This window comes from Thalia democratica, chromosome 3 (assembly GCF_965202585.1).
Source record: "Thalia democratica chromosome 3, ktThaDemo2.hap1.1, whole genome shotgun sequence".
In the NCBI taxonomy this organism is placed as follows: Eukaryota; Metazoa; Chordata; class Thaliacea; order Salpida; family Salpidae; genus Thalia; species Thalia democratica.
The window spans coordinates 64,794,126-64,808,951 of NC_139167.1; the positions used below are offsets into that span (position 1 = coordinate 64,794,126).

Genomic DNA, 14,826 nt, shown 5'->3' on the forward strand with positions numbered 1-14,826 from the left:
TTAGAAACTTTTTGTTTAAATTAGTAAGTTAACTACAGTTTATTAACCAAAGACTTATCAATTTTGTAAGTCATAAGATTGTGATAAATTGATATAATGAAATTATTATTAGTACTGTTTCCTAAAATAGTTTTTTCGAGACCTTTTGTATTAAAGGAATACTCTTTACACTGATTATTAAATTTTAAGATGGTAATAGGTAACTTTTCAATAGTAAAATTTTCACAAAGAGTATAAAAAATAATAATTAAGCTAAATAATTCGAGATAATTGAAACTAGAATTATTTTTTTAAATTCAATATCAGAGTATTTACTAGAAACTTGCAATAGTAAATACTCTGATATAAAATATAAATCTTGGTGATAATGGCTTCATTTTTGATGAATATTGTTTGACAACGTTTTGTGAAAATTTAAACTTTTTATTCTATTTTGGAAACATATTTAGGAACCCTTGCACTTAACGCTATATTCTTCTCCATAAAAGGTATTTTATAATTCAATTATTCTTAGTTAGTAATTTTTGTTTTAATAAAATTTAACTACTATTTTAATTTTAAACTGTTGAGAGTTACGTTAATAATTTATAACATAAAAAATAAATATTTTTTGAAAATGTACAGCAACTTATTTAAATATTAGGCAACAAATTGCTAACTCAAAAGCATTTAAGTTAAAAAAATAAGAAGTAGTGTACGAAGGAATCTATCGGTTATCGAGTCATACATCACTTTGGTACAGTTTAATGTCATTGCCTAGGTCGTTTAGTAAAAATAACCTTTTTCAAAATGTTTTTTTTTTTAATTACAAACTATAATTTATTTTCTGTTAACTTGATTTTCAAAAACTAAAACTAAAATGTTAAATACATAATTAGATAAAGTTAATGTTTAGTTTTGTTAAACAGCTTATACAAAATAATAGAAGTACAGTAGATTAGAATAAGTTTTTGTTTTGAACAACTGTTTTAGCGCTCTTAATAGTTAATTATTAAAATAGTTTAAGTTAAGATAACTTAACAGCTACAATAGTAAAATCAAAAGATGTTTCAAAAAATGTTTCTTTTTTCAACAAACTTAAAAAAAACTAACTTGTCACTAAGCAAAAAAACTAAAAGTTTCACAAAAATTAAATTTATACTAAAACTGTCAATATTACATCAAAATAGTTATAGCGTCCTTCTCAAACATAAACACCATACCAACATTACCAAAGATAAGAATGTTGCATTAAACTTTATAAAACAAAATAAGCTTAAAATTTTATTAATCTTAGTGATCATGCTTCATGGCGTTTCCATGAATATTCTTTGACAACGTTTTATAAAAATCTAACTTTTTATTTTGTGTTTGTAAATATATTAAGAAACCCTTGCACTTAACGTTAAACTACGCTTCATAAAAGCTACTTTATATTTAAATTATTCTTTGTTAGTAATTTTTGTTATTAAAGTTTAGTTTAAAACACTATGAACTTAAATCTCTACAACAAATTGATACCCGTTTAGTTTTTGAATCCCTATTTTAAGTAAAACCTTTAAACTAAGTACAGAGTTATTGTTTTTAAAATGCTTATATTACTTTAATTAAGGTAATATCATTAGATTAGCGTTAACTTATTTTTAATCTACTAAGATAACTTTACGCTTTTTAGCAGCAAAAGTTGAACAAGTATTTTATAGTTAAAGTATTAAGTTTTAATTATATTCCCTGTTCTATTTTATCCAATTTTAAATATAAATTAATAAAGCTGTTTATATTTGAATGTACGAAAATCGGTATAATCTACAAAGATATTGCTTGTATTATCGAATCTTATTCAGTTAAAGTGAGGTATAGTAAAATATGTTTTTATTTGCAAATTGAATACATCAGAATACATAAGCATGTAAGCATTTTTACTAAAGAAACTTAGTTTAATTCAAGTAAACGTGTGGATCTTTAAACGTTAAATGATTTTAGTTGGTATAAAAACAGCTAGGTCTTAAGATATAATAATAAATACATGTATAATGCATTTTCAGACACGGGTTAACAAAAAAAAAAGTTAATACCTTTTTCTTGTGATAAATCACAAACTGTTAAGTTTCAACTTTTATAATGCAGTTTATGAAAAGTTATGGATTATTTTCTTGTGTAAAAATATGTAAATTTTCTATTTATTATAGTAAGTTAGCTAAAGACTTAAGCTATTGTTTACAATTTCCATTTGTAAGTCACAAATCTGTAACTATACTAATGTAGTTAAATTAACTAGTGTTAAGTGGAAATCGTAAATCGGAAATTGGAAATCGTAAATTTTTGAATCGTAAATCGCATATTACTTGATTTATCCATCCATATTAAAATAACGGTTTTTCAAACTGGCATTTGCACAGAAAAAACGAGTTTATTATTTAAGAAACTACTTTTTTAAATACTTTACTGTTTTTTTGTAAAATTTAAAATAATTTATCTTATTAATCTATTTTGGAGAACATTCGAATTTCTCAAAAGTGTAATAAGATGTATAAATTTTATTTTTTCTTAGTAGTAATAAAGGGAAAAAAAGTTCGGTTTAAACAAAGAATTCAATGTTAAACTACTATTGCAAAATGAACTTCTTTCAGCTAAACAAAGTAGATTTTATAAGCAATTTGCATAGCTGGTTTAAACTGGAACTTAAATAAATTTCAGTAAGCATGTGTATCTTTTAAATTTAAACTATTTTGATAAATAGATTCAAATCTTTGATGTAATAATAACGACTTGTGTAGTGTAATTTATAGGCTTGTTTCAATGAAACAGAATAAACTTGCACACTTTTATACTAAAATTTAGCAATTCAAAACTTTGTACAATTTTTTGTGTTGCAATTTCACAAACTTTTAAACTAACAAATTAAAAATTAAATTTTCCTTTTTTTCAAAACACAACTTTTTTTTAACATAACTTTATTCTTAAGTTTTTAGATCCGAATTACTGTCAGATACTTAAGAAAGTTTTTTTAAATTTTTCAATTTATTTTTACAATCAATCTTGTTTTGAATATAAATGAGGAATTATAAAGTAAAAGCGTAATGTCTAATTTATGTAAAACTTAATTATATAGTAGTAAATAAAATCTACTTTCAGCTATAAGCATATAAATTTTTTTCTCTGATTCAAATAAAACATTTATATATCTTGTTTAAAACATTTCTAAAGGTTTTACGAAGCTTGTTTTAATAGACAATTTAGTTTAATACAATGTCTTTTTTGCAAAAATTACAAAAATCTTTTTTGTCACCTAGGTTATTTTAGTTTACAGTATTGAAGTACAAATATCATTAAAACTTTATACAAAACAGGTATGTATTTAAAATTTGGTATTTTGATTAAGTTTAGTCTCATCTTATTTCTACAGTTTTTTAATTACTATTTTATTTATACAGTACTTTGATTAAACATAAATAGTTTGAACTAATTGATAATAATAATTGTTATAAAATTTCATAAAAACTTTTTAATAATTAACATCTTCTGATATTTTTAATTTATCTAGTTGCTTGATCATTTATTTAACATATTACTAAATAAAATGCTTACAAATTTTATATAACTTCATTGTTTTAATTTTAGATAAGTTCTTCTAACAGTTTCTAAAGAAGTTAAATTAAGTTTTAGACTAATACTTGAAATGTTTGCTTGTAAAAAAAATAGATTTTAACTTCAAACTTGGAAACTTTTTCTAAGGTTAGACAAAATCTATTGCTAATGGTAGATAATTAACAAGTTATTAATTTCATCTCTATAAATTTTACATTGTTTAGTACTTGTAAATAAGCACAAAATAAAATTTTCTATTAAAAGACTAATTAAAAAATTTTTATCACTAAGCTTTTAAAAACGAAAATAGCTATCAACACACACACATTTGTAAAAATATAACTATAGTTTCGTAAATGGATATCTTGGTCAAAAATTTGAAAAAAAAATGTTATTATTTATATGTTTATGAAAAAAAAATAGTGTATCTTATTATTGTTTATATTATTTTAACAAATCGATTACTGTATTTTTTATCTTAAATTTGTTTTGTAAAATGTAAAAGTTTATTACTTTGAAGCATAGTTGCTAGATTGAAATAAAGAGTGCCCATAAAAATTTTTCAACCATTGTAATATTTATTTAAAACGTTAAAACTTTTATTAGGTACTCAGAAACATCTATTTAAAGATTTATGCAATATTGCTATAAAAAGCACTAAATTTTAGTTTTGATAATCAAGTGCAAGCTATTGATCATTTAAGTGAAAAAGTTAAAAGTATGAACATACTAAACCGATGAGTAATTAAGGTATTTGTCTTTCGTTGTTTTGATTCTTTTAAAATATTTAGTTTGAGAGGTGTATGAATTTAAAATGTTATAAATAACTTACAATTTTTAAAATTCTGAAAATATTATTAATACATGTAAAAAATATTCAGTTGTTTTTACCACTTAGGTAGTTTTACCTTACTGTATTGAAGTAAACTATTATTTAAGTTTTTTATAAATTAGATATGTATTTTGAATTGGGTGTTTAGATATAGCTTAGTACTTGTTATATTTTTACAGTTTTTTTTTTGAAGTAGTAGTTATTTTCTCATTACTTTATTTTAAGCTAAATAACTTATACTAGTTGTATATTAAAGTTTATTGCAAACAAACAAAATACAAAATAGAAGTACTTTTCGGACACGCTCTTCAGTATTTTTTCGTGTCAAAACAAGCTGAAATAATGATTAACTGATAAAACTAAGTATTTAAGAAAACAAATTAAATTTAACACAATAGTAAAAATTAAAAAATTAAGGCAATCGTTTAATCAGAAATAATATAAATGTAACACAACTTTACTAATCAACTAATTTAAGTTCAACGAATTAAACAAGATGGTCGAATAAACAAATTTCTTTTGTTTACAGAGTTCTGGCTTTAAGCTTAAAATGTATATAGCTTCTAGAGTTTTTAGGTGAAATTCATTACGAGCAACTGATATAATTTTGAAGTTGTCCACTTTATAGTTTTCGACACACTTAGGATTAGTAATCAGGTGTTGGCCAATCGCTGAACTACTATTTAGTTTTTCCAAATCATCAAATTTCTTTTCCTCGTTACATGACTTAATCTTGTTTAAAAGGTTTTTTGGGATGTGTTGGTTAATTCTTGTAATCAAATTGTTACTCGTTCTACCCACGTATGTTTTTTTACATAAACATACAAATTTATAGATTACATTGCTGGTGTTTAGGGTGGGTAATTTATCTTTGTTTTTAATCTGAAACAGTTTATTGGTTGAGTATACTATTCGTAAATTAACAGGTCTATAGCCATGTTCTACTATTTTCTTCAAATTATTATGCACAACTGTATTCTGATTGTATGGCAACTTAAGGTATACCGGACACTTTTTTGGACCAAATTTTATTGACTCAAACTTTGTCTTTGTTTTTTTGTATTGTGTTCTTTATTATGTCTAGAGGGTAACCTAAAGTCGCAAAGATTCTTTCCACATTTGATAATTCTGTTTCTAAATATTTTTCAGAACAAATTTTCATTGCTCTATATGTAAGGCAACTGATTAGATTTAGTTTTTGTCTCATTGGACTGTATGAATTATAAGGGATTTCGTCCCCACTGAAGGTACTTTTTTTTCTAAAAATGTTCGTATAGAACATTTGATTCTCCCTATTGACCATAACATCTAAGAATGCTAAATTGTTTTCAGTTGCTGTTTCCATAGTAAATTCGAGGTTTGCATGCATGCTATTCAGTTTTAATAGAAATTCATCTCTGTCTTTATCGTCTGTAAAGATGGCAAACGTGTCATCTACATAACGTTTGTAATAACTGGGAGAGATATCTTTTATGAGTTGTTGTTCATGGAAACCAACAAAAATGTTTGAGAGAATAGGACCAAGTGGCGACCCCATTGATATACCGTCAATTTGCTTATACATATGATTATTAAAGCTAAATTCTACTCCACAACATGCTAATATTAATAATTCTTTGAAGACTTCTGGTTTTAGGTATTTTGGAGCTAGTCTGTATTTAAATAGTTCATTCACAACTAAATTAATGCACTCCTTAATCGGTAAGCTGGTAAAAAGAGACTTGATATCGAAGGAACACATACTAATGTTTTCCTGACTGATTTTTAACTGTCTAATTTCATCAGCGAAACTGAATGAGTCTTTAATACAATAGATCCAGTATACTGATTCTAATGGTTTCAACATTTCCACACACCATTTAGCAATCTTATGTTGCGGTGAATTAATCATTGAAAGGACTGGTCTTAGAGGTACTTTTGCTTTGTGTGTTTTTGGCAACCCATACAGTCTGGGTCTGCATGACCCGGATGGGCGTATAGCGTCATAAACGCTTGCAGTGATTTTATTATTATTTTTTAAAGATAGTAATCTTCGTTGAGTTGCACTTTCTATTTTTTGGGTATTATCACAATTATTCGCTGGACCCAATTTTTTAAATTTATTGGTGTCCAGTAGGATATCATTCATTTTTGCCAGGTATTTATCTTTTTGGAGTAAAACTACTCCACTTCCTTTGTCGGGCTTGGAAATAAACAAATTTGGATTATTGACTAACTGTTTTGCAGTTTTACTGAATTCGTTGTAAAAGTTGTCCAATTGAGTTGAAGTTTTGTTCTTATCTTTGTAGTTTAGCGCTATTGCCACCAATTTTGCATTTAACGTCTTTTTTGTTAACTCATTCAGTGGTTTGTGATGATTCAGTTGGCCGGCCAGAACTTCAAATTCACTGCAAATATCTTCAAATTTCAGTTTTATGCTAGGTATGCAGAATTTTAAACCCAAATTTAACACAGTTTTTTTTTTATCTGTTAAAATATGTTCCGACAAATTAATTATGTTATTTATCTTTTCTGTATTTATCATTCCAAACTTTTTCTTTTTTAAGAGTTCCACTATATTACTATATTTTTTTCTTTTGAGAAACATTAACATCAGAAACTTTCCTTTCTACATTATTCAAAATCAAAGCCAAATCTTTACTGTCAATGTTGCTAAGAATATCCATTACGTTGTATAAATTCAATTTAGTTCTACTCAGCTGGGACTCCATTTTTCTTATATCGTCATTACAAAATATTCTTTCTATAATCGTTGAACTTTTTAGTTTCGATTTTTTGATTCTAAACTGAATATATTTTGGTACAATGTGTTGTGTTACACACATTTTAAAAAATTCAATAGAATTTTTCAGTTTATTCATTTTGAAAGTTAAAGAGAGAAGTTTACGAATCAGCTTTATGACTTTGTGATCGTACTTAGACTTTAAACGTTGAAATAATGGTTTTTCCATTATAACAATCACAATTTTTATAAATTAAAGTTTATTGCAAACAAACAAAATACAAAATAGAAGTACTTTTCGGACACGCTCTTCAGTATTTTTTCGTGTCAAAACAAGCTGAAATAATGATTAACTGATAAAACTAAGTATTTAAGAAAACAAATTAAATTTAACACAATAGTAAAAATTAAAAAATTAAGGCAATCGTTTAATCAGAAATAATATAAATGTAACACAACTTTACTAATCAACTAATTTAAGTTCAACGAATTAAACAAGATGGTCGAATAAACAAATTTCTTTTGTTTACAGAGTTCTGGCTTTAAGCTTAAAATGTATATAGCTTCTAGAGTTTTTAGGTGAAATTCATTACGAGCAACTGATATAATTTTGAAGTTGTCCACTTTATAGTTTTCGACACACTTAGGATTAGTAATCAGGTGTTGGCCAATCGCTGAACTACTATTTAGTTTTTCCAAATCATCAAATTTCTTTTCCTCGTTACATGACTTAATCTTGTTTAAAAGGTTTTTTTGGGATGTGTTGGTTAATTCTTGTAATCAAATTGTTACTCGTTCTACCCACGTATGTTTTTTTACATAAACATACAAATTTATAGATTACATTGCTGGTGTTTAGGGTGGGTAATTTATCTTTGTTTTTAAACTGAAACAGTTTATTGGTTGAGTGTACTATTCGTAAATTAACAGATCTATAGCCATTTTCTACTATTTTCTTCAAATTATTATGCAAAACTGTATTCTGATTGTATGGCAACTTAAGGTATACCGGACACTTTTTTGGACCAAATTTTATTGCCTAAAATTTTTTCTTTGTTTTTTGTATTGTGTTCTTTATTATGTCTAGAGGGTAACCTAAAGTCGCAAAGATTCTTTTCACATTTGATAATTCTGTTTCTAAATATTTTTCAGAACAAATTTTCATTGCTCTAAGTTGTATATATATATTAATTTTTAAATATTTAATTTGCTCTGATATTCTGAATTTTTAAAATTGTTTAATCATTTACATTGAATTAGCTAATAAGTAGTTAATTTTGTTGAGTAAATGTTAACAGATTTTAGCAATTAATTTAATAATCATGTTTTAAAAAATTTATAACTTATACTTTTCACCATAAGTTACCTAAAATGTTTGTTGCTTTACTAATATTTCAATAAAAGTTTATATTTTAGTTTTAACTTCTTTTTTCGTTTTAATACCCTTACCATTTGTTTTAAATTATCATTTTGTTAGTTTTTATATTAACTTATTTATAAAAATGTTATGAAAATTATCTGTTTATATATATTTATTAACTTTATTTAAGATTAAGCTTTAAAAAATTAATTTAATTTGCTACAAAAATAAAACACTACAAGTGTACAAAAAATATAAGAAATACGTTTTAAATAAACTATTGAAAAAGTAGTCTAAAAATAGAAAGAAACAACTTTTAATTAGTTATGTTATTTTTGAAAACTGTTGTTTGAGACATTATTAATTATAATAATAATAATAAACAAATTATGACAAAAACTTAAACACAAAATATTATTGATATAACTTATATGTAATTTGTATTTTATAGTGTATATAACGTATATAAAAAACACTTATAGTTTATTTGAAAATTTTAACACAACAAATAAAGTATTAAACTTTATTGTGTTGTTAGAAAATATACAAAAAATTTCCCAGAATTAAATTTTGAAATATTTCGAAAAATATGCACTTATTGACGCCATCAACTGTAAACTACAAAAACGTAGCCATAATACAATTTAAATTATAAAATTTAACCTTAAAAATGGAATTTGAAACAGCTGCTATCTGCTGTAATTTAATGTAATTGTAATTAGTCCACTTATAAAAAGCATTTATAGTGTTTATTTACATTTATTAGCCAATTTATTAATTTGGTACTTTTATAAACTTAAAAAATAAATGTATGTGTTTTTAAAATTCGTTTGCTTTTAAATTTGTGTAGTATATTTTAATGTGTTAATCTAAATTTATTTGCTAGACTATCTATGAAGTACTTTTACAAATTTTAAAATGTATAAATATATTTGAAGATAAACATATAAGAAAGCTAATTATTTTTAAGCTAAATCATTAACCTAACAAACAAATTAAATGAAACGTTCGCGATATAATTTTTAAAGTTTTGAGCATCAAATTCTTTTCCCGCTTTTTAATAGCGCTGTGACGTAATAATAACCAGTAAAATGCGTTCAAATATCGATTTAAATTAAATATATTTTTACTCTTGAATATAATATTTAATGATGTTAGTATTTTCATTATCTTGTGCAAAGCTTTATAAATTTCTAACTTTGTGAAAAGCTCTTTTAGTTTAAATTATGGTATTTAGTTTACATTTACTTGATTCTAAATGTTTTAATGCTTTCTTAATTGGTTTACAAAATTAACAAAAAAATTAGATCTGCAGTATTATTACAAAGTAGAAAGTTAGCTAGTTGAATTTTTTCACTCTTAAAATTCAAAAATACTATGATACTCGATCAAAAACTTTTATATCAACTAATAAAATACATATAAACTATTTTCAAAATTTTTTGATAATAACATATGACTTTACTTAACTTAAGTTTTAGTTTTGAAAACAATTTAATTTATATTTTTTCAATTGAAGCTAGACATAGATAAAATAAATTTTGTTTTTATTGAAATAAAAAAAAATATTTATATAGATTAAAAAACAATTTCATTAACGATTTTACTATAAACTTGTTATTTTAAAATAATGAAAGTTAATCACTTTAAAAATATAAAACAAAAAAAAGCTTAAGTTAAATTTAATTGTGATAACAAAAATTGTAACCTAAAAGATTATTGATATTAATTATCAAAACAATAAAAATAAAAACTGCAATATGGCTTAAGTAATGTTTGTAAAGATGTATTTCGATTTGTATTTTTTTCAAAAAATTATGCACTAATTGTCGTCATCAACTGTCAAACACAACATAACACTACACAAACGTACATAGATTAAAAATCAAACTTTTAAGTTTAGCAAAAGCATTGCCTAAAAAGTCGGAACTTAAAACAGCTCGTTATCTTTATAAAAAGAAAAGAGGTTTTTTTTATATAAACAAACAGATTTTCAACAAAAATGATTTCATTTCAAATTTTAAAACACTAAAATACTTTAAAACTACTGTAAAATATATCATAATGTTAATTTAAGTAGCTTGCTTTTAAGTTTTTTAGTTAGTAATTTTGAATGAAATTTTTTCAAATGCAATATTTTCAAATTTCTAAAAATATTCACACATAAAAAAGTTAAACTAAGTTTTTAAACCAAACAGTATGACTTTTAAAAGTATGTTTCTATTTTTAAACACTTCTAATTAAACATTTTATGTTTAAAGAAAAAAAATTTAATAACAAGTTATATGTTATGTATATCAATTAAACTTAATGCACAGAATTTTATTTGATGATACAAACATTACTTATGATGATTATATCTCTTACTTTACGTACATATTAAGAATGAAATATATTTTTTTACTACATTACCACATGTTTCTATGTTTTAACCCATTAACACACTTTAACGGAGCTCTTTAAAAACAAAAATAGTTAAAGAAAACAATAGAATTTAAAACACAGAAACATGAGTAAGTTTAAAAAATATACTGTTTATTTTGTTATTATTACTATTTATTTCAGAGAAAATGTTTCGCAAGGATTTTTATTAGCAAACGCTAAAATTTATATTTTAAAACTTATACCTTTCCTATTACTTTTTTTACCTAGAAAATCTATTTATGATGTTTTTTGATACTAAGAGTAGAAGCAATATACCAGAATACCTACACTAGCTTTTTTTTTCCGTACACTATCTATTTTTCTACATGGCTCCGTTGAAGTATGTCAACCCATTAACACAAAAACAACATGTGTTAGTAGAATAAAGAAATAAGATTGTTTAATTTGTTATTAGTGTTTAAACTTTAAGAAATAATAAGTATTTAGTCTTTACAAAATAATAAATGCACTTAGGAAGAGTTTTTTCCTAATAAACTTGTTTAGTATTTTAAACAGCATAACATAAATTAACGTATAATTTAAAAAATGAAATAATGTTTAGTTATCAATAATCAAATTAAAAAGCAGTGTGTCTAAAAACAGCTAATACTTGTATCAAGCTATTTAAAAATAAAAAAATACGGCTTCAAATTTTATTTCTAGTTTTTAATTTAGTCACAGATTTGTGACTTATAAAAGTTTAAATAGTTTAAAAGCGAGTAACTTTGCTAACTAACAAGCTTAAAAAAATATCTATTTCTAAACAAAATAATAGCATCAGAATACAAATATTAATAAAATTAAGACATTTTTATAAACAAAATTTAAATTAAAAAACTTTAGAAATATTTCTCTTTTAACAAAACCAGTTTGTTTAAGCCGGTACTTTTTTTCTAAATTTATTTGAAATTGTTATTTTCTAGTATATTTAGTTGAAGTTTATATTTTAAAAACTCATAGATTGTATTTAAAAGCTAACATTTTTTTTTTTTTTCTGGTAGGAACTTAGAGTTAAATATAGCAGATTGCTTTTATGGCTTATTAGTTAAATCTTTAAAGAGACAAATTAGCATATTTTTTACTTGGACATTAATTAAATGAAATTCAAGTTTTGTAATAACAGAACAACTTATGTTAAATATTACAGGTTGAAATCACAAAACGAAAACAAAATTTAAATAAAGCGAAGTTTCCATTTAACTAATAGTTTGAATTTTGCGATAGATTCACACAAAAAGTATACAATTTTCTGTGCATTTTTAGATTTAAGTATAAAAAATTCTACATCAAAACAAGTCTGTTTAATACACAACAGATGTAGTTATGATTGTATATTGAATTTTTCATACTTTTATATCAACTTATTTCAATTTAGATTTTAAAATGTATATGACCATCTATAGTGAACTAATTTTTGTTAGAAACAAGCATACAGCTTGCTTATTGAGTTTTTGAAAAAAATTCAAAAAGAGCTTTATATATTCAAAAAAAAGCTTTCCGAGAAAATAATTTTGCTTTAAACCAAAGTATCCCAAATTGAGCCATAAAGGGTCAAAGGGGGGAGGAGACATAAGCAGTAAAGTAGTTTTTACTTACTACATTTAAATAACAATAACGTTTTTTAACCATGAGAAACTAATCACTAACTCACATAATTAAAACTATATTGTTAGAAAAGTCGATATCTTGTTCTAAAACTGTGAGTATATACCATAAAAATTAGAATGTCTTTGAGTTCTAATTTAAATTTTAACTACTACTATAAAGCTTATAAACGTTTTGCAAACTTCTGCTAAAACAAAGCAAAATAATTAACCAGAATTTTGCTTTCACCAGCTGTGTTTCGCAAAATTTATGCTAAACTTATAAAACATTTATCTACATCTAACTACTTTTGTGAAATTCACTTATTGGGATAAATTCAGAATAGATGAGCTTGCTAATGAAAAAACAAAATAAAGAAATTATGGTAATATATCAAAAATTAAAGTATTAGAAACTTCAGTAAAAAAGTTAGAAAACTCAATAAAAAATTTTCGAACAATAATGTTGGTGCAATTAAAAGATTTAAATGACGTAATATATAAAGTTCAACCAATTTTTCTAAACTTCAAATATATAAATTAAATTGTAATGTTTAAATTATTTTTCTTTTGGTAGTTTTAAGCTGTTCTATTACAGCCATAAAGTAAAAGTAAAGCATAAAAAGTAACTACGAACTTGTTTTACATTAGTAATAATAATATAATAGTAAAAATGTTAAGAACTGTGGAAAGTTCATTCTCAGCTAATTAACACCGTGCTGGTCTTATACGTCTAATTTATCTTAATTCATTGTACATAAAGACGAGAGAAAAAAATATTTACATTCAAAATTAATTGATGTCGTGCATTAGAAATAGTAACATTAAATAGTATAAAACACATAAAAAATATCCCTTTCTTTTACGATTAAACCTTTAATTTAGAATTTTTAAACATATAAAACACTTTAGAAAAGTATATCAAAATCGTTAGACAAAGAACTGGTTTAATCTGCATTTAACTAAATTGTGCTATATAAACACTATTAGTTGAATGAGATTAGATTAAAAACTTTACAAGTTGTGTAAACTAGTCATGTCGGCATTTGTTTATTATTTTAAATATTTAATTCAATAACTATCTAAAATGTTGTCTAAAATTTGTCAAAAATTATTACAACTGAAATAAGTAAATACACATTTTATATCACATTTAAAGATAAACTATTATTATCTATTGAAAAAAAAGTAACGCTCAAAAGAGTTGTTCACAAAAAAAAATCGGTTATTGAGTCGTACACTGCTTGGATACTTTTTAACGTCTTGTCTAGGACTATTAACATAAATAACATAATATTTTAATAATCCTAACCTAACCTGTTTATAAAAATATTAAAGTATAATTTCAAAAATTACCTTTACATAAAATTATTTCTCGCTGAAATTGCAACCCTTTTCGTTAGTCCATGGTAAAATGTTGTAAAAAGTTTTATTATATTTGAGTTTTTCATATTTACACTAAATTAACTTTAGTTTTGAAACATATTATTCATATCGTTGTATACATTTAACAAGATAAAAGCGTATTTTTATAGCTAAATCATTTTTTTACTGACAATTTTAAGAATACAAGGCCCGCTATCAGCCGGGATCAGCTATGCTTAATTATGCATAGAGAATAAAATTAAATATAATAAACTAGAAAGCACAGTGATGCATAAATGATTGACAGATAAAAAGATTTAATTAAAATGAGAAAATTCATTTTTATTTTCAATTCCGGCCCGCGGAAGAATTGTGCGGCCTGCAATAAAAATTTCCTAAGAAAATTCGTGACTTAAAATGACTGCTAAATGACGAGCTTGCCCTTAATTTAAATAAAACAAACCACAGTAATGATTTTAGGTTTAATTAGATAAGTACAGTAATGGTTTTAGTGCTAATCAGACCATTACAGTAAAAGTTTTAGTTCCAATCAGATAATCACAGTAACGGTTTTAGTTCTTACCAGATAATCATAGTGATAGTTTAAGTTTTATTTAGGTAATACAAGTAATAGTTTTACTTTTAATCAAGTAATAACATTGACGGTCTAAGGCCTTACGTTGCCCATTTTAGTCTAAGCTATCATAACTATATTAAACCATAGGAGAATAGAAAAAAACTATAATACTTTTCGTTTGATGAAATCAGCAATAAGTTAAAAGTTTACTATTTTGCACGTAATTAAATGATACAGTGCTGCTTTAATCCATATTTATAATACGGTTTATAATTTTATACACTACTATACTCTGTCTAACTATAAATTAATAAATTATATTAGTTTTATTTTAGACTTCTTAATTTATTTTTATTTTAATCTATTTGTTTTCAAACAAAAATAATTACTATTTTA

At 23.9% G+C, this 14,826-nt stretch overlaps 1 protein-coding gene across 1 annotated transcript; it reads right to left on the reverse strand.

The window, feature by feature from the left end:
* Positions 1–5,435: 5,435 nt before the first annotated feature.
* LOC145832487 (uncharacterized) lies at positions 5,436–6,923 on the reverse strand. Its single transcript, XM_082939804.1, has one exon. The coding sequence runs from the start codon at positions 6,921–6,923 to the stop codon at positions 5,436–5,438; it is 1,488 nt and encodes a 495-aa protein (XP_082795930.1).
* Between the last annotated feature and the right edge of the window lie 7,903 nt (positions 6,924–14,826).

Coding starts and splice junctions, on each gene's coding strand:
- LOC145832487 (XM_082939804.1), bottom strand. CDS start 6,923: ATGATAAATACAGAAAAGATAAATAACATAATTAATTTGTCGGAACAT.